Source organism: Athene cunicularia, assembly GCF_003259725.1.
Source record: "Athene cunicularia isolate RWA chromosome Z unlocalized genomic scaffold, athCun1 chrZ_part1, whole genome shotgun sequence".
NCBI classification, from domain to species: Eukaryota; Metazoa; Chordata; class Aves; order Strigiformes; family Strigidae; genus Athene; species Athene cunicularia.
The window spans coordinates 3,228,386-3,249,227 of NW_020799142.1; the positions used below are offsets into that span (position 1 = coordinate 3,228,386).

Genomic DNA, 20,842 nt, shown 5'->3' on the forward strand with positions numbered 1-20,842 from the left:
TAGCTCCTGGACAAACACAGAAGCTTGCCTGGACTCCCAGAACCAGAAAATGATCCAGAAATGGATCCTCCAGTGCCAGAATGAGCAAAAGAAGGAGCACCTCTGGCAAAAGAGGATTATAGCTGCCTTTGCAGTCTGCTCGCTCTTCATTACAAGGCATTTCCATGTCAGCAAGGTTGATCATGGCCAGGGCAACTGGTGATCTTGTTTACATCAGGATGATAAGCCTGGTGGGCTTCCCATGGTGAGTGCTCACCTCCAGCAACCGATATGGTCTTGTGAAGAAACCTATTTCTGCCATTCTTGCTGAACTCTAGACCACGAATGGGCTTCTACAAGAGGCTGCAAGTTGCTAGGAGTGTGCTGGGGTGATAAGCATCTCAGGTAGTTTTGGACAGAGCTGAGCCAAGCCATGTGGAAACTAAAGACTTGCCATTTGCATGTAGAAGTAAAGGAAAGAAGACATTGGAAAAGACCATAAGATTACTTTGTTACCTCATAGCACAGGTAACAAAGCAATTCAGATGATGTGTCCACTACATTATATGACATTCTCTGCGAAGCACACACAGGTAACAGGTATGCTTTAGAGTAGCACTGAATTCCTGTCTGCTTAGTTCCATAAAACTGCACTTCATGTATTAGCTATTAATGTTCTGGATGTCTTCTCTTGTGACAGTTATAATACAAGTGCCATAAAACTGTAGTTAGTATTTAGTCCTTTTTATGCTTGTCTTTCAGAAGAGCCCTGAGAGTAGGGACAACTGGTGGGAGGGTTGAGGCTGACTGTCTGTGCTGAGAAAAGAAAGGAGCTTTGTGCCTACAGACATAGGCGTGCAATGCCAACAGACCTGGACCTGTACTCCTCGCCTTAAAACCCAAGTTAACTGACAATGTACAATTCCTGGTTCCTGAAAAATATTCAACCATTACTTTCCAGAAGTGGAGGAAACACAGGAGGAATACTGATAAAATGCCAAATTAAACTATGAATAATTGATAGTCACAGGCTGCCAACTCCCACATCCTGCCCACCCAGCTATCAGCACCTTCTCCGGAAAGGACACAGCAACAAAAACACATACTGGAGTCTGGATACTTTGGCATCAAGACTTAACAATCTACAGTCCCCAGGATGTGTAAAATGATGCAGAGGACTGAAAGCAATAAGATGGTCACAAAGAACTTAACTTGCTGAGACATTATGCTTTCAGTGAACTTAACAAGAAGGGCATAACTGATTTCTGACAGTAGCACTAAAATAAGCCAGTGTAGAGCAGTGATTCATGATCAGTCTGTTACAGCCAACATCTAAACTAACAACAATGTATAAGTCAAATACATGCACCAAAACCAAACTTCTGGAAATACTAAAAAATCATATTTACAAGATGTATAACTGTGTAATCACAGTCCAGACGGAGCTGCCATGCAAACATGCAGCGGCCCAGGTCCCGAGTGCAGGGAGTGCCTGGGCCTGTCGGTCCTGCCGGAGGGCAGCAGGGACAGCACCCGCGTGTGCTGTGATCAGCTGGGTGACCTGCTCACATGGTGGAGGGACTCAAAGGAGAGGTCACAAGATTAAGAAGTGTTAGCAAGAATGCAAGGGAGATCGATTGGTGGAGTGGCACCTTGGCACCCCACAGGAGCAAATGGAGGCTCCAAAGGAGCCAGGCGATCCCTCACCCTCTTGCTACCAGGCAGAAGGAGGCGACTTAAAGGTGGGTGAGACTGGAAACAGGTCCCTGCTCAGAGAGGCACAAAAATCCCCTCCTGACCTCCCTCACCTTCCATGGTGTCCCTTCAGAGTACATACAGGGCCCTGTAACTTGTGAATGAAACAGAGAAGGGTGAAGAAAATCAGTCAAACAAGCAGGAAGACCAGGGTCCACCAAGGCAGGGTCACTCCAGACCAGGTATTGTAATCAATTCTAAAAAGAACCCCAGGAGGGTCATTGCACTGGGTGTCTCCATTCTGAGGGTTGCTGAAGGCCCCATATGCAGACTGGACCCGCTTCATAGGGAAATCTGCTGCCTCCCTGGGGCACGGGTCAAGGACCTCATGGTAAAACTCCCCCCTCTAGTGAGACCAAAGAACCACTACCCTCTCTTAGTTTTTCAGGTGAGTAGCACTGATATTACCAAAAAGAAGTCCAAAATCAGTGAAGAGAGATTCCAGGTCCTTGTGGTAACTGGTTAAGGGGTCAGAGGCACAAATCGTGTTCTTCTCCACCCCTTCAGTTGGGGGGATGGATGAGGAATATTACAGGAGAACACAACAGATGAACTTGTGGCTCTGAGACTGATGTTACCGACAGGGATTTGGATTTTCAATCACAGGTTAGTATACAGGACGCTAGAACTTTTGGCAACAGGTGGGATACACCTGTCTGGAGGGGGAAAAGGACCTTGGGGCAGGAGCTAGCTGGGCTCATTGAGAGAGCTTTAAACTAGATTTGAAGGGGGAAGGGCACAGAACTGGAACACCCAGATATAAGCCCCAGAGAAGATCACCAGAGTTTGTGGGCTGGTGTGCCAGCAATGACGACCCTCACTGCCATCTCAGTGGAGGCAAGGGATGGAGACATACAGCACAACAAAGATGCAAGGAATATTATGGATCAGTAACCATGGGAACAGCTGTGAAATGTCAGGCTGGACTTGGGACCTCTAAATGCAAAAAGATGCTGGGGACATCAGCCCATCTGAAGTGCATGTATACCAGTGCACACAGTATGGGTAACAAAGAGGAGGAGCTTGAAGCCATGATGAAACAGGAAAATTATGATGTAGTGGCTATTACAGAAACATGGGGATGTCTCCCATGGCTGGAGTGTGCCAGTTGATGGCTGCAAGCTCTTTAGAAGGGACAGACAGGGAAGGCAAGGTGGTGGGGTGGTGATGTATCTTAGGGATTGTTATGATGATTTTGAACACAAGTGTAGTGAGGACAGGGTGGAGCGTCTTTGTGTTAGAATCAGGGGGAAGGCTAGTGGGGCCGATGTTACAGTAGGAGTCTACTATAGGCCACCCACCCAGGACAGAGAGGTGGATGAGATATTTTATGGGCACTTAGGAGAAATCTCACGATTACTTGCCCTTGTTCTTGTGGGTGACTTTAACTTCCCAGACATCTGCTGGAAATACAACACAGCAGAGCAGGACCAGTCCCAGAGATTCTGGAATGTGTGGGAGACAACTTCCTGACACAGCTGGTGAGTGAACCGACCAGAGAAGGTGCCCTGCTGGATCTCCTCTTTGTGAACAGAGAAGGGCTGGTGGAGGATGTGAGGGTTGGAGGCTGACTAGGGCACAGTGATCATCATCTCTATGCTTAGAGAGGTCAGGAGAGGGAGCAGAACTGACATCCTGGACTTCCAAAGGGCTGACTTTGACTCGTTTAAGCACCTGGTTGACAGGTTTCTTGGGAGACAGTCCTGAAGGGTATAGGGGCCCAGGAAGGCTGGCGACTCTTTAAGAACGGTTAATGGCACAGGAGCAGGAGGTCCCCAGGTGCTGTAAGAGAAGCCGGCATCAGAGGCCACACTGGATGAATAGGGAGCTTTGGTTGCAGCTCAGGGAGAAAAGGAGAGTTTATGGCCTTTGGAAGAAGGGGCTAGCCACTCACAATGATTACAAAGATGCTGTGAGGCTATGCAGGGTGGAAATCAGGAGGTCTAAAGCCCAAGCTAGAAATTAATCTGGCTTTAGCCATCAAGGACAACAAGAAATGTTTCTATAAGTATGTCAAGAGCAAAAGAAAGATCAGGGAGAGCCTCCATTTCCTGCTAGATGAAGGAGGAAACATGGCAATGAGTGATGAGGAGGAAAAGGCTGAGGTGCTTAATGCCTTCTTTGCCTCAGTCTTTAATAACATGACTAGTTGCACTGAGGGAATCCAGCCTCCTCAGCCAGAAGACAGAGACTGGCAGAATGACCCCCCCACAATCCAGGAGGAGACAGTCAGTGACCTGCTGCATCACACAGACATACACAAGTCTATGGGACCAGATGGGATACACCTGAGGTTGCTGAAGGAGCTGGCTGGGGTGCTCGCCAAGCCGCTTTCCATCATTTACCAGCAGTCCTGGCTGACTGGGGAGGTCCTGACAGACGGAAATTGGCCATTGTGATGCCCATATATAAGAAGGGTCAGAAGGATGATCTGGGAAATTACAGGCCTTTCAGCTTGACTTCGGTGCCCAGGAAGCTGATGGAGCAGTTCATCCTGAGTACCATCACACAACACATGTGGGACAACCAAATGCTCAGTCCCAGTCAGCATGGGTTTATGAAAGGCAGGTCCTGCCTGACAAACCTGATCTCCTTCTATGACAGGGCGACCTGCTTATTGGATGAGGGAAAGGCTGTGGATGTTGTCTACCTTGACTTTAGCAAGGCTTTTGACACTGTTTCCCACAGCATTCTTCTGGCAAAACTGACTACTCACGGCTTGAATGGGCACACGCTTTACTGAGTAAAAAACTGTCTGGATAGCCGGGCCCTGAGAGTTGTGGTGAATGGAGTTAAATCCAGTTGGCGGCCGGACACGAGTGGTGTCCCCCAGGGCTCGGTTTTGGGGCCACTCCTGTTTAACATCTTTATTGATGATCTGGACGAGGGGATCGAGTGCACCCTCAGTCAGTTTGCAGATGACCCCAAGTTGGGTGGGAGTGTTGATCTGCTCAAGGGTAGGGAGGCTCTGCAGAGAGACCTGGACAGGCTGGAGCCATGGGCTGAGGCCAACTGCAGGAGTTTCCATAAGGCCAAATGCCGGGGGCTGCCCTTGGGCCACAACAACCCCTGTAGCAGGGCTACAGGCTTGGGGAGGAGTGGCTGGAGAGCTGCCAGTCAGAGAGGGACCTGGGGGTGCTGATTGACAGCTGGCTGAACAGGAGCCAGCAGTGTGCCCAGGTGGCCAAGAAGGCCAATGGCATCCTGGCTTGTGTCAGCAATAGTGTGGCCAGCAGGGAGAGGGAAGGGATCTGACCCCTGTACTCGGCACTGGTGAGGCCGCACCTCGATTCCTGTGTTCAGTTTTGGGCCCCTCACTACAAAAAGGACATTGAATGACTCGAGCGTGTCCAGAGAAGGGCAACGAAGCTGGTGCAGGGTCTGGAGCACAGGTCGTACGGGGAGCGGCTGAGGGAACTGGGGGTGTTTAGTCTGGAGAAGAGGAGGCTGAGGGGAGACCTCATCGCCCTCTGCAGCTCCCTGAAAGGAGGCTGCAGAGAACTGGAGATGAGTCTCTTTAACCCAGTAATAAGTGATAGGACAAGAGGTGCCAGGGAAGGTTTAGACTGGATATTAGGCAGCATTTCTTTCCAGAAGGGGTTGTTAGGTGTTGGAATGGGCTGCCCAGGGAGGTGGTGGAGTCCCCATCCCTGGAGGTGTTTAAGAGTCAGGTTGACATAGAGCTGAGGGATATGGTGTAGTTGGGAACTGTCAGTGTTAGGTTAATGGTTGGACCAGATGATCTACAAGGTCTTTTCCAACCTTGATTCTGTGATTGTTTGATTTTGTGATAGAGCTGGTGGGCTCAGGGGCTGTGTTGCCATCCTGTACATCTGATGGATATTAATACAGATACAATGGTTGCTGAAGAGAAGGACTACTGATATGTGGAAGTATGACTCAGCAATATCTTTTAAATTATTTTTTTCCAAATTAATTGGGTATTTTTGTCTGTGGTCAAAAGGTGAGTGAGGGAAAGGTCTTGCCTCCCCCCAGCATCAAGCACTTCCCTTTCTTTCGCCGAAAATGTGGTATTTTCATCCTGCTGCCTCAGGAGCTTTGCTCAGGGAAGTTTGCCCAGTTGGAGGTAAACCTCGAGGGTGCACAGAGCTGCGAGCCCTGGGGACACAGGGGCTGGGTGTACTTGTGGTAGGCACATGACAATTGGAGTGTGCAACTGTGCATATTTTCAGTCACACCCAGCAGCAACAGATAGCGTCTGAGAGATACAGCATTCTGCCCAGCTTTCTTGAGATGTGTCTGTCAAGCTGCTTCAACACAGATTAACTCCTCTGACACTGCCTTGCCCTTCTGCCTGCTCTGCACTGAAGCATAAGCAATTGTCTGAAATGGTCTTGTCTTTCCTTACAGTTAAAACACAATACAACAACTAAATCCCAAATAAACTATCAAGTAAACAAGTAAAATACTGAAGTAAAAGTACCACCTCCTTTGTCACATTGTAGCTCCAGAACTGCTGTAGCTTTCTGTGGTTCCTTTCACAATCCTAAAAAGAAATTTGAAACCAGTCTGCTTTTCATTTTCTTCTGACTGTGCTTGGACATGACTTACATTGCTTTATATTGAGTGATGGTAATAATTTGCCTATTTAAGGGCTTAAAGGAGCAGGCCGTTACTTTTTAAAAGAAACTTATGAGGGAAGCACAGAGTTTAAATTGACTTTATTATTTCTGCATTCAACTTTCATCTTATTGACAAGTGTTTTATCATCTGCAGCACCAGAGATACTACGGGGATGTGCCTACGGCCCTGAGGTGGACATGTGGTCTTTGGGGATTATCACCTACATCCTGTAAGTGCAGACAGTGCCATGGTTCATTTGTGAGCACCTGCAGGTTTTTATGACAGTATAAGCTGTGCTGTTGGAAAACATGAGATCCTGAACTTTAGTTATGATATTCCTAATCTTATTTAAGTAAGTCAAATCCTAGAGCATGGCAAAACACTCAGGTTATGTGTTTGATAAATATAGCACTTCTTCCTAAACAGCAGTATCTGCACAGAATCTTGCTATTAATGTGCATGAATAGCAGCAAAGCTGCTGAAAGCAAAACCACAAGCACACAAGCATCAGAAAGCATTGTAATTTTTGTTCTTATTCACACAAGCTCTGAGATATACTATGATCTGAAGTAACTTCTCAACTAGAGTTGGGGCAAGGAGAAGTTAAGGTTCTTGCAGTAGTTTCACAGTGCTGGTGAAATTTCCAAATGTGGTTGCCCCACCTGTGTCAGCCACAGACACTACTTCAGCTGCAAGCATCAGTGTTGCTGTCTCATAGCATCTCAGCCAGGAGGCAAGAAACAGCATTGGACTCTGTCTGCAAATCAGTCCAGTGGGTTAAATACAAGTACTTTCTGCAGTGGAGAGGGGGGGAATCACAGTGAACAAGGGGGTTTTCCTGTGTTTGGGGAACCCCAGGGGAGCATGGAGACCCACCAGGAGTTGGCAACTGTCACGAGAGTGACTGGCTGACAAGGCATGGGCAGGGACAGGAGTAATGGTGCAGGAGAGCACAGAGAGAGGAGGGTGAGGGACGTTCCACTGGCCAAGTGGAGAGGCTTGAAGTTTGCATAACCCAGCAATGGGGCACCATTATGTGACCACCTGCACAGGCCAAGGGCACTCATCCTACTAGACTCCCAAGGCAGGATGGTGGGCACTCATCTGAGAGCAAAGGCTGCAGCTCCAGCCAGGGGTCTGCACCATCTACCCCAGCAGTGACTGATGCCTCCACGAGGAAGACAGGGCTGCTGAAGGAGGAGGCTCCAGTGCAGGCTTCAGGTTACAGGAAGTGCCCAGACCCTTCCCCTGAGGCAGGGACAGGCAGCAGACCTGCCTGCAAAAGGTGTACCCAGGTGAAGGGTGTCCGCAGTAGGTGGCTGAGCTGCAGAAGGCAGTGAGAAGGCTTCATAGCATCAGGAGGGCTGAGAAGGAGTTAGATGGTTCCAAGCACAATCTGCAGGGGGCCTGCAGCCCACAGCCAAACAGGCAAAAACTCCCTCACCAGCCATAGAGAATAAAAGAGGGCCAATAATGCAGAGAAATGGAAGCTTGCCATGTCAAGGACCTGAAGGAGGAAGGGACATTCCCCAAAGCATGAGTTGCCCTTGCAGAACCACTTCATTGCTCTGCAGACCAAAGAGGAAAGACCCATGACCTGAGAAGACATGCTAGAGCTGAGTAAGGCAGCCTGGTCTGCTCCTCATAGAACAACAAGCACAATTAAGAAAAAGCAATGGTTAATAGCAGTAGGCAACCCTCTTCTGAGAGGTGTGGAGGCACCTATCTGCTGACCTGACACACTTTCTAGAGAGGTGTGCTGCTTACTGGGGATTTGAATCAGGAGTGTCACCAAGAGACTGCCAAGTTTCATACAGCCCACTATTATCCACCTCTGCTCTTTCACGTGGACACCAGCAATATAGCCAAGAGCAGTCTGAGGAGTATCATGGAGGACTACAGAGCCCTGGAAGGGGCAGTAGGGGAGTCTGTACTGCAGGTATTTCATCAGTCCTCCTGGTCAAAGAGAAGGGTTCTCAAAGGATCAGTCAAATCTGATAAATTAATAGTTGGTTATGGGACTGGTGCCACAGCCAGGGATTCGACTCCTTAGACTGTGGCACTCACTCTGAGAAACATGTCCTAGTGAGAGCTGACGGGGTCCATCTGCCAGAGAAGGGAAAGAGCATATTCAGTCACAGGCTTGCCAAGCTGGTGAAGAGGGCTTTAAACTAAAGCTGCTGAGGGAGGGGAACCTCAATCTATCCCACTCCTGCCAGTTTGATGCCAGTGCCAGCAAAAGATGCCTAGAACCTGGAGAGGGATCATAGTCAGCAGGAAAGAACCTTAAGAAAGGTCAGCAGGAAAGAACCTCTCCAGAAAGGAATTCCAGCCAGAGAGTCAGCCTCACTGGGGGCCCAACGTCAATGCCTCTTTGCAAATACGTGTAGCATGGGGAATAAACAAGAGGAGCTAGATGTGTACACACTTGCAGGGCTACAATCTTATTGGCATCACAGATTTGTGGTGGGGTGGCTGCTATGGGAGGAGTGTTGGAATGGAAGGATGCAGGCTCTTTACTCCACTCTCATGAGTCCCCACCCGGAGTACTGTGTCCAGCTCTGGGGACCCAGCATTAGAAGGACATGGACCTGCTCAAGCAGGTCCAGAGGAGGGCACAAAGATGATCAGGGGGCTGGAGCACCTCCCTTATGAGGACAGACTGAGTGAGGTGGGGTTGTTCAGCCTGGAGAAGAGAAGGCTCCAGGGAGACCTTGTAGGAGCCTTCCAGTACTTAAAAGGGGCCTACAGGAAAACTTGGGAGGTACTCTTTTATCAGGGAGTGTAGCAAGAGGACAAGGGGTAACAGTAGTAAACTTGAAGAGGGTAGATTTAGAATAGCTGTAAGGAAGAAATTTTTTACTGTGAGGGTGGTGAGACACTGGCACAGGTTGCCCAGAGAGGTTGTAGATGCCCCCTCCCTGGCAGTGTTGAAGGCCAGGTTGGACAGGGCTTTAAGCAACCTGATCTGGTGGAAGGTGTCCCTGCCCATGGCAGGGGGGTTAGAACTAGATGATCTTTAAGGTCCCTTCCAACACAAACCATTATGATTCTATGATTAATGTTGAAGTGTTCCACTTTTTACAAGTTAACCAGAAACAGTGTTGACAGAGGGCTGTGAGTGATCCTGGCCATACATATTTTAAACAGTTGTAGTTGCAACTATAGACCAAAATTTTAAAATAATTGTGTCTAAAGGTAGGTACTTGTGTCTGCATTTTAATATGGCTAGTCTCCTTTAATTCAGTTGGTAAGCACCGAAATTATTTTCTTGATTATTGAGAAAGGATAATTGTATCTGATGTATTGACACTTCTCTTTATGGGAAAATATATAACTTCATTTATTCCCTTGGCAACACCAATGCTGACTTGTGTAGTTGTATACAATACTTGCAGGATGCCTTTTATGGGAAGAAAACAGGAATTTACACATATACATTAAAGATATGGAGGATTTTATACATCCAGTCCATTTTCTTTCCCCTTCTTGGGCTCATTAACTATATCCAGCAAGTACAGTGTGTAATAAGACAATTATTTTCTTTACATCTTTTGCAAGGAAAGAATTATATTTTCTAGAGTTTATACTAAATGTACTTGTAAGGATATAAAAACACTCTGATGGAAATCTCAGGAAGCTTATTTTGTTCTGTACATAAGCTTCAAATAATTTACAGCTCTCCTTTTAGGTGCCTGTAAATAATAGGCTACAGTATTCCTACCTGCCATTTTGTTATCTGCTCCTTTTAAAATGTGAATCTTTGTCTCAAGGCCTGGTTCAAGTCTGTAGAAAATAAAATCTCAGATATTGTCTGCCAACTCATTATTTCTTATCAGTTCTAGTGGTCCACACATGGCAGAGAAATGTGAAATTTGCCAGCAGGGGTGTCCCTGAGATTGGAGAGGTGTCTTTTATCACTTTACAAAGATAGCTAGATTAAGCCATGGGCTTGCCTAGTTATTCAAAGATTGGAGGATAGCTGTTGTTCTTGAACTAAGAGCCTTTCTTAAACAGAACTTGATTTGAAGTGTAAACAAGCTCCGAGCAAGAACATATGGCAAATCCATGTTTGAATATATGAAGTGGCATTTGCTATATGCAGCCTTTCAAACCCTTTCAGCTGTTCAGGAGATACTTCCAAGCCACATTAAACCTCTGCAGTGTGGTAAACCCAAGTGTATGATCTCCTGCTCTGGGTGGGACACCGCCAGTACTGATACTCCTCTACTTCATCCTCTGTTCCTCTCCTCCTCCCCTCTCGAAATCCAATTTGACCAACAGGAACAAGGCAGGCAAAAAGGGTGCTAGACGAATCCACTTAGCCATCTTTTCCATTTAGCTTTAGCAATATTCCACATTTAAAACACTTCTATTGAGTGTAAAGCTTTGTAGATCAACATTTCTGTTAGATTAGAAGCTGAGACAAGAAAGGTACATGTACAGCAACTGATTCATTAATCCTGCAGCCTAAAGGACAGTGTTGCATGTCTCAGTCTCATAGTTTAGTAGAGGGAATGCATTTCAGAAAATTTGTCAGAAGAAAAGGTCATAAAAATTGCTGTATGTGCCTCCAAAATACAGTGGATGTATGAGTTAACTACAGTGCTAAAGAAGATGTGCGTAAAACTGTATCTTCTCACCAATACAAGGTGGACTCAATATGTGAGTCACTCAATATGTGACTCAAAACTTTGACACATTTTTAACAAAACAATTATTCCCAAGGCAATTTATATTAAGACCTATTGATGATAACTGTCATAATTCCAGGGAAGCCACATCTATAGTTTTAACAGCAAAAAGAGCACCAGTCCTTTTGTATTCATGCAGCAGGTTAGAAAGGCTTCTGTACATTTGAGATTAAGATAGTGGTGAACAAATACAGAGCCTTTGCCTGTAGTCAGAATTGCATGGATTTAATTAAAGGTATTTTTTTTACAAATTTACTTAAAAGGTCACAGAACAGTGTCTGATCATTTCTAATTGATTGTGAAGCTGTTTACACTGATTTTCCTTTATTTGCTAGGTAGCTGATTTAAAATTAATCAGCATAATAAAATGAAATTTCATAATAAAGTGAAATCAAGAGCAGCCATGCTGGGTCTTACCCTGGTTTAACTTCTCTAATTTGAAATCACAGCTCTAGTTTTATTAATCTTATTTGTCATGCAGCAAAAAATCTGTCTGCTGAAATGGAAAATTCTTTTAGGCATTGCCATAGAAATTGTTAGATAGTAGTGAGTTACAATTAAAATATTTTCAGGAGTAAATAGAGAATAACTGAGAGGTTAAGGCTTCCAACACAGTCACAGCAAGCCTTAAGCACTGTATGTCATCAGTTACCTGGTATCCAGGAGCCAGTTTTGGCCAAACCAGTTAGTGGCTCAGCAAAAGTGCTCCATGGAGATAGGAGCTGACCTGAAGCAAGCTCAGAAATGGTGGTGGGAGAGGCAAGGCAAATGGGAGAAAAGCAGCAGAGGGACTGTGACCAGTTTCCACCCATTGAAGTACATGGTATTTGGACATTGGATCCTTGTGGTTTGATCTATCTCTGCCAGACTTGGAAATTAAAAACATGTTCAGAATATGCACACAGTGGAGGTTTTCTCCTCTTCAACACTGCAGAGTGATGCAGCTCTTCCACCCACAGCTACATACCACTCCCACAACCATATTTCTCTCTTGAACAACTTTCTCCTTTTTCAGGATAGTAACCACACTGATTGGGTTTAAAAATATAAAAACAAGTGAAAATGTAAGTTTAAAATGTCTAGATTTGTTGCTGTCTTGTTCTTTATGGTCTGCTATTGTTTTTCTGTCATCATGTTGTTTCTTGTTGCATTTTCTGGAGTCAGAGTAGCAGATAGAATTGCTGTTTAGCTCCAAACACTTGCTGGTTGAAATTCACTTTAAAACATCTGTGTGCAGGCATGATTAATGAATGCAATGAAGCAACAAAAAAAGGACATTATATAAATGGAAATCACTTCTATGAGTTTGTTTTCCCTAGGGCCAGCAGTGTGAATCTGTGTCATCATCTGTATTATTCAAAATATTCATAAATGCAGTCATTAGTGACATTACAAAATTTCTTGATAACATGTAGGTTACCTAAGTAAAGATGAGGGCTGATTATTAAAACTTGCCAACTGTTTTTACATTTTAATGAAAGATGAAAGATGAAGGATGAAAGAACATCGTGATGAACACAATCAAAAACCAGTCCTAACTGGACATCTTAAAAGCTTCTATCTTCACAGGTAAAATGTGGTTCCTTAGCTAATTCCTGACCCTCAGAAAAGAGTACAGGTATTCTGATAATTGCTGTATGAACATGTTAACTGTGTGCTTGTAAACAATTCAAAAAAGCAGATCCAAGGTCAGGAATAGCAAAGAAATTGAGATTAAAATTGAAAACATCATTTTGCTAATTTGCAACTCTGTGGTGTACCCACACTGAATGGTGTTTGCACCCACCTCAGAAAGACACACAACTGGAGAAGACTCACAGAAGAGGGCAGGGATGAGCAGTAGTTTCAGGCTGAGGAGTGACTGCATAATCCAAGGGATTTAGCCTGAGATCAGCAGAGCAAAGAGGTGCTAGGAAATAGTTATCGGCATGTAGACGGTAAACAGATATCAACTGTTGCATGGCTAGTCTTATGGTAAGTCCCTGCATTAGTAGTTCCAGTTACAGACATGTGAAAATGGAAAAATTACGATTTGATCAACCTTTCCCAGTGCTTATAAATGCTTATGGCCACTGCTCTGTATAATTAGGAGTTTGTAAGTACGTTCAGGTCTGGTTTCCTGAAGTGGTCTACAGGACATGAAGTAGGGAAAGATAGCAGCAGGAATTCTTTCTAACCCAAGTCTAATTAATCTTGATAGATTTATTTCTTTTTTATCCTTGCAGACTTTGTGGCTTTGAACCATTTTATGATGAAAGGGGAGATCAGTACATGTTTAAGAGAATCCTGAACTGTGAATATGACTTTGTGTCCCCCTGGTGGGATGATGTTTCTCTGAATGCCAAGGATTTAGTAAGTAAACCAAAACTGAGACTGGAATATCTTTGCTGATACACATTTGGCTAGTATCACTTCCACTGAGAAAGAGTCCATTTTGGGGTGGGGGCAGGAGAATTGATTAATTAATTGGTCATATGGCTCCTTGCTTTTCTTCTTCTGATCTCTGGTATATTATGGTGCTGTTAAATATCCCCTGTTAATGCAGTGCTGTAATTTTGCACTCAAAACCATGGACGTTCAGGTCCTTCTGTGAACTAAGCTACTGATTGTTGGCAGCTGTCACCATGTTCATGTATGACTGCCCTTCATACTAGCTCTGAGGTTTTTGTTAGTCTGCAAGGCAGCTACCTTCAGGGGAACATAAAAACAAGCTCTATATTTTGTGCAGTTTTCAAGTCCGAACTTTGGAGGAAGAATATAAAAAGGAAATGAAGCTCCCCCAGCCCTCCACCCTGGCTTTTGCTGACAGCCTTTTTCTGTCCATTTAAGCTTTTTCTCAGCAGATGAGGAAAGACCCATTACTTTTAAATATGGTCCGTTAGCAAAATGTAAGGCCTGGCTTGCTCTCTGCACTGTATTCTTTTGTTAATGGATAAAATAAATTGGATCCAGGAGATACTGATCTGCAAAGATAGGTGTGCGTGAGTTTGATTTTTAGACAAGGTAACTTGCAAATTCAGTTATTTCATTAGCACTGAAGACACAAATACTCAGTTTCATACTTCTTATACAAACTGTGCCATAAAGTACTTCATAACTGGTGTTTGTAAAGTAGAATACCTCAAATGGAAGGATTGTAGATGTTCAAAGTACTTTTTGTTGTATTAGATGTGAAGTTTTTTTAAAACACCATTTACTGCCTTGTGTCAACAAAACCAAGATAAACAGCAGCCTGCTGCAAAGCTGCTTGTTTATTGTAAACAGAGAGCTTTGGTCCAAATTGGTCCCTACCATTTTGCTACAGTAAAGCTCAGCATTTCCAGTTTGAATACTGTATAGGAAGTGTAGATAAGGATGAAGCCCATGATTCTCAAAATCCATGCAGTGGACAGTTCTGGGGTGTTCAGTTGAAGTGATTTGCTTAACTTGACTTCTTCTGTGGACACACAGCAGGTATTCATCATGATGCCTGTTCTTCCGCACACACTTCAGGGCACCATCTTTCTTTAACAGCTCTTTCTAGGGAAATCTCAGCCCTAAAGCATCTCCTCCCCTCACACTTGGGCACACAGTTAAGCCCTGTGCTGTCACTTGCAGTCTGCTCCAAGAGGGTGTGCAGTCAGGAGACTTGTGTAAGTATGGCTCTGCTGAGTACTGTCTGTGTACTTCTTTACTCCATCCTCACCCTTCTTTTTTTAAAAACACCACTTGTCCAGACATACAGCAAAACCCATGAAAGGCAGCTTGACTGGACATACTTTGTACCCAGCAGTTTGTACCACCTTGACTCCCAGGGGTACGTCTACAGTGCCTACAATGTCCAGCTGTTATGTTTGGAGAGGTGCAGTTTTACTGGTCTCAATAACATAGCATAAACAGCATTAATTTCAGAGTGGACTAAGAGAAATACTTGTACAGTACTTTTCAGTTCATGTGTGCATGATGTTTTATGGTGACTGAAAGAAACATTTAATTTGTGATGTACCTGGCAGTGACAGCATGGTACAAGTCTTCATGAGTTCCATACACTAGAATTTAAACTTCCTAATCCAGTTCAAATTCAAAAATGGGGATACTGCTAAGAGAACTGCCTGGCTGGGGGTATTTTGAGAATCTTTCAGGGTTTGTGTGAGAATTCAAACATACAACAGCCTATGACAGGTACAGGCCTGCTGCATCGGTACATACCCTTACAAATGTTGGTAACCAGTTGATTCTTTTTCTCTTCTCCTCCCCCCTCAGTGGCTGTCTTATTCAGATGTTATTCACAGAGGACCGGGAAATGACAGAAACAAAATACATGCAAAGTCCTGAATGCAAATTCTTGTTGGTTTCTTAGAATGAGTTTCACTAAGATGCTTCCCAAACCAAGCTCCAGAATGCAAAGCTCAGTAAATGTAAATGAAGAATAAGGTTAACAGTCTTCTGTATTTCTTCCTTGCGATGCAGGTTAAAAAGTTGATAGTTTTAGACCCCAAGAAACGCCTCACCACTCTACAAGCTTTGCAGCACCCATGGGTCACAGGGAAGGCAGCAAACTTTGCACATATGGACAATGCACAAAAGAAACTTCAAGAATTCAATGCCCGGCGTAAACTTAAGGCAAGTCTCTGGACATAGTCTCTGTTTTGGCTATGAAAGCATGTAATTAAATTAGTATCCTTACAGAAACCTTGCACAGTTTTCAAGACAACATTCCATGGTGATATGGAAGATTTTTTATTTAAGAGGACTGTTGAAGATGAAAAAGTTGAAGCTGATTTAGTCAATGTCTGCAGCTAAACAAATAAAAATGTGTGAGGTTGATTGAAAACTATCTACACAGATGAAACTGCTGAGTATGTACACAACTTTTGCAAATCCCTTACCTTTCCTTCTTCCTTCTGCCCATCTGTCTGTCCCATGTCTTGCGCATCCTTAGAGTACTGACCAGAAAGAACAAAATTCTGAGTAGTTTCTTCATGAGCATCTATAAATCTGGAAGATATTTAATCAACTGTAGCATATTCTGAGCTGTAAGCCATCCTCAGGTTCTATACCTATCAACACAAAGCAGGATCTTAAGCCATCCTTCTGTATGACCCAGAGTCAGCATTTCAGATGTGTAGGTCCATAGAATGTGTGGGTTGAGATTTACAGACCTAAAACATGCATATCCAAATGTGCAAACATGAGCAAATTGAGACCAAATGTGCAATAGCATTCTTTATCTGGAAATTAAGCACTGCAAGGCAGGAGTGCAGGTGGGACCTGTGCTGAAAATAACATTAGGTTTTGAGTCACCAGTATGCTACTTTACCATCTAAGTCTACATATCTACATATCTAAGAAGCAGGGAAACATTTTTAGGTGCAAACAGCAGGCAGTTGGGCATCTAATTGATGTAACTAACATCGGGAAACTTTCTTCTCCCTTAATCCCTTCTTCAGTTGTTAAAGATTTCTGTCTTCTTGGGAGAGACTTCCAGGGATACTTCAGCACAGAAATTATGACCAACAGCTACAGTGAAGCTGCCCTTGTAACCCTGGGGAATAAGAGTAAGCATGTTGTCTGAGAGCTTTACAAGCCCCTTGCAAAACCAAATTCACAAGCAATGACTTTTAACTTTGTTTTTACTCATTTTTTTCAGTAGTAGTAGGGAACAGACAGAGAAACTCCACAGGGCAAAGAAGAAAATTTTGTCATTTACTATGGTCTAAAACACTGTTGGTATAATTCACAGTGACTCTTTGCCCATGCAGAACTGACTAAACCTGTCTATTAACATTGTTGCTTTCAGAAAAATTTCTGTAGCCTTACAGCATGATTGCTGTGGATTCACTGAAGATGCCATGCAATACTGGTATATCAAAATTATTTCAGAACATGAGCAGAATCATATTTTTCTTTTATTTCTGAGTGAGCTGTTACATTCCCTGCCAAGGGAAACACATGCCCTTTTTGCATGTTTTGGTTTTGATTCTCATTATATTTTTACACCTTTGATCACCAACAAGATTCTTTTGAAGCCCAATTTATTTAGATCCCTATAGTCAACCAATTTATACTTCTGTGTTTAAAAACTGTTGCTTTTTATAAGTTTATTTCTTCACTGCTTCTCTGTTAAAGATTAAATGACCAAATCTCCAGTTGATAAGAGAATTAACTAGAGTTAGCACTTCTTGTAGAGTTAATAGTTTTACACATATATATGTATGAAATGAACCATAAATTTTTAGACAATGACTTCTGGTCCAAAATACAAGAACAAAGCAGAAAAACAGGTGGTGAATACATGCTCCAGTTGTTGTTTTGTTAGTAAGAATAATATAAAATTATCCTCTCTTTCCCAGCCCTTGAACATGCAAGTTCAGTAGCAGGCTTTCTTTTTGTAAAGACATATTTTTGTAGAATAACTCTAGAGCTCCCAGTCATGATCTGGTTATTCATAGATTGTGTTGAATTTGTTTCATAAACATTCACATGGCTAGTGAGAGTAAATTACTGTTGTGGTTTGAACTCAGCCAGTAGCAAATTGCCATGTGGCCAGTTGTTTACTTCACACACACACACACACACACACACACACACACAGATACCATCCCTACACACACACACACACACACACACACACACAGCACGGTCAAATAGGGGAGAGACAAAATAAATTTGTAGGTTGAATAAAAAAAAATTCAGTAATACTACCAAAAACAACAGTAACAATAGTACTCCAAAACGGCTAAAAGGCAGCAGTGACTCACCAAGCTGCAACTGGCACAGAGCCCATCCCCAGTAACGATTCAACTGCACCAGAGAATCCTGCCACACCAATCTGGAAAGCGCAAACAAAAAAAACTTGCTGGGAGAGCACTCACCTGCCTATACACTGAGCATGTCATCACATGACATGGAATACTCCAGTGGTCAATTGGGACCTGGCCCTCCAGCTGTACTCCCTCTCAGCCCAAGGAGAGTTAACTCTATCCTGGCCAAAACTAGGACAATTACATTTAAAGTATCATTATACATTATAATACCATTGAGTGGCCTGTTCTGTTTGTAATCCGTTGTCCACATACCCTCACCACTAATGTGGATGTCTGTGATTTTCCTTTAAGAGGTCTAGACTCTCATTTTCAAAATTATTGTCACTTTTATTAGCTCATACCTTGTACTTTGACTTTATATTCTATATTAGCTGGTTCTTCTTTCTTGCCAAAGTTTATACAGTCTGTTTTTTCATTCACATCCTCTTTTTCTTTTCTGTTTTGGGGTTGGTTTGGGGTTTTTTTTGGTTTTTTTTGCATGGTTACCTCTCCAAACCATCCACAAAACTTGCTTTACTCCTCATCCTTTCCTGCAGAAGCATATCTGTGATGTCTAAGCAAAAAGCTAACCAAATCAAAAATAGCTGGAGTTCTCATACACAGAGATTAGTATTTCTTTTCCTCACCTCTGTATGTTTGTTTTTTCAGGCAATAAAACTCTTCAAGGCAAGGGCTAGGGTAACTGTCTTAATACATGTCTTCATTTTGTGACATTTATGTGATCTGAGAGCCTATCACCAATGTGTATTGATATGTATACATAGGAGGCTGCCCATATGCTTTGCACCATTGTGCTTAGCATATGCAATAGTGCAATAGTGATAAATATTGTTTTCCTTTGTGACTTTTTAATGGAATACAATTAGTGATAATACTGTTGTTATTATTATTGCAGAAAATAACTTTCTTTTTGCCATCCAACACAGGAGATCTGAAGTAGTTTCTAAAAAGAAATGCAACACGTTCAGCTGAAACAAAAAAAAATTCTGTTAATGTTGGCCAACTTGTAACCTTGTGAAAGCAGCAGTTTTAAACCTCAATCCAGTATTTATGGTGGCCTTCTAAATCTGTCCAGGCCCTGGCCGGTATCTGAATGTGACATACCATGAAGACTTAATGCTGTTACGTTCCTAATGGGATGATGGAAAGGCTGCAATGCTGGCAGACCTTGTCCTTGAAGGAATGTTTGCTTGATCCTCTCTTTCTCAGGCTGCAGTAAAAGCTGTGGTGGCATCAACTCGCCTTGGCAGTGCCAGCGGTCACAGCACACATGACAGCAACAAGCCCAGCCGTAACCCGTCTCCCATCCATGACAGCAAACCTGAAGGGAAACCCACTCAGGAAGCAGAAGCAGCTCCAGAAGAAATGTCCTAGGTCAATGTGCTTCTTCGTTTCAGCTGAGATCTGTCATTTCATACACCAGCTAAATTGTCATTCAGCAAGAGAGATTTGTAAGCTTGGCCTCTCTGGTTCTGCTTTGGGGTGCCAAATGCACTGGTTGGTGATCCTACCTTCAATGCATGTGACTGCTTATGAAAATAGTAAACTGTTCCATAAGGCATGTCATGGAAACTGTTATTTGCAGTAATAATGGCAGGTGAAAACATGGGGATTAATAACTACCTACCATAATGTGTATACTTCATATACATCTATCCAGTGTTTCTAGATGGCATTTGAAAAAAAATACTATTTAATTTGGTTTTATGTAAGTAAGTGTCTTCTGTAGGTCATGAGTTTCTTTGAACTGCTTCCTTCCAGATTCATAGTCCTGCAGCAGACAAATTGGAAGGAAATATCAAGCCGATGCTTTTAAAACTGATGTATGAAATAATGCTTTTTATCTGTAAAATTCAAAAAGTATTTGGGGATTTATATGCAAAAAACATTCCACTACTTCTGGGAAGAAATTGAATTGTTAGTTCCATGGGGCATGAAAATGTATGTTCCTCAAGCTTGTGTTGAGAATGCCTTATTCTGACTTTTCCTGTTTATATACAGTATTTTAATGACAACCAAAATGACTCAGATTTCCACCAATTCATTGTCTAGTAAAGGGTTAGCTAAACAAAGCAATAGAATAAATGAAGATTAAAGTACATTCAGATTTTTGAAATACCATTATATTTACTCACTAATTTCTAAACTGTGCAACTAGAAGATGTTTTTATAGGGCCTAAGGGAATAATCTGCAATTATACAACTTGTACAATAAATGCTTGAAGAAAGCTATTCCACAGTTTAATGATTTTACTCTGGGGAAACACTCCTACACAAGTTCTGGGAGCAAGTAGTATAATCTAGTTGCTTCCTAGATAGTTAAACGTCATGAGTAACCAGTTTCCACTTGTCAGCATAATTAGTCCAGTTTTTCCTAACAAAGGGCCCTTCCTGTAAAGTGATCCACCAATACAGATCTTGCATCCACCCAGAGCTCTTGTGTCTTATGTTAAAAGCTGTGTGCATGGATTAGTTTGCAAAATTAGGGTCAGGCTCTTCAGCTATCTTGATTTTTTTGTTGAACATAATCAATAGGAATTAAAAAACTAACATGCATTAGAGTGTATGACTGTTTACATTTGTTTGTTATCAGTTTGATAGCACAGGAATTTCATAATGTTAATGATATATTACAGAAATAGCAACAAGAATCTGATATACAATGTCATTTGTGTTTGTTAAACTTTTTAACACTGGTAGTTAACTAACATCTGATACACTCAGCATTCTTCTTTTGCTTTAATTGTTTTTATGTTAAGTTAGGCCTTGCACAACTTGCCTTGAAAAAATATATCAGTTACTGGAAGAAAAAAAAAAAAGTCATTAATAAAATATTCAGTAGCTATATTTCCTGATTAAATTAAAGGGTACTACAATGTCATTCATGTGGTAGATTTGATAAATAAAATTAATCTAGATTAATATAAAAGGGAAGATTAAAGATACTGTCTTTACTAGGTGAGAATGCATGCTAATGAATGTATTGTACTTAAGATTTTTTTATCCATTTCTTATGAATCTTTG

At 42.7% G+C, this 20,842-nt stretch overlaps 1 protein-coding gene across 1 annotated transcript in view; it reads left to right on the forward strand.

The window, feature by feature from the left end:
* CAMK4 (calcium/calmodulin dependent protein kinase IV) overlaps positions 1-19,882 on the forward strand; it is a 108,231-nt gene extending 88,349 nt beyond the window's left edge. Inside the window, exons 8-11 of the mRNA XM_026865301.1 lie at positions 6,472-6,547; positions 13,238-13,364; positions 15,462-15,614; positions 19,028-19,882. Of these exons, the coding sequence (XP_026721102.1) occupies positions 6,472-6,547; positions 13,238-13,364; positions 15,462-15,614; positions 19,028-19,192 (521 nt within the window). The 3' untranslated portion in view covers positions 19,193-19,882. The remainder of the gene's footprint in view (positions 1-6,471; positions 6,548-13,237; positions 13,365-15,461; positions 15,615-19,027) is intronic.
* The last annotated feature ends 960 nt before the right edge of the window (positions 19,883-20,842 follow it).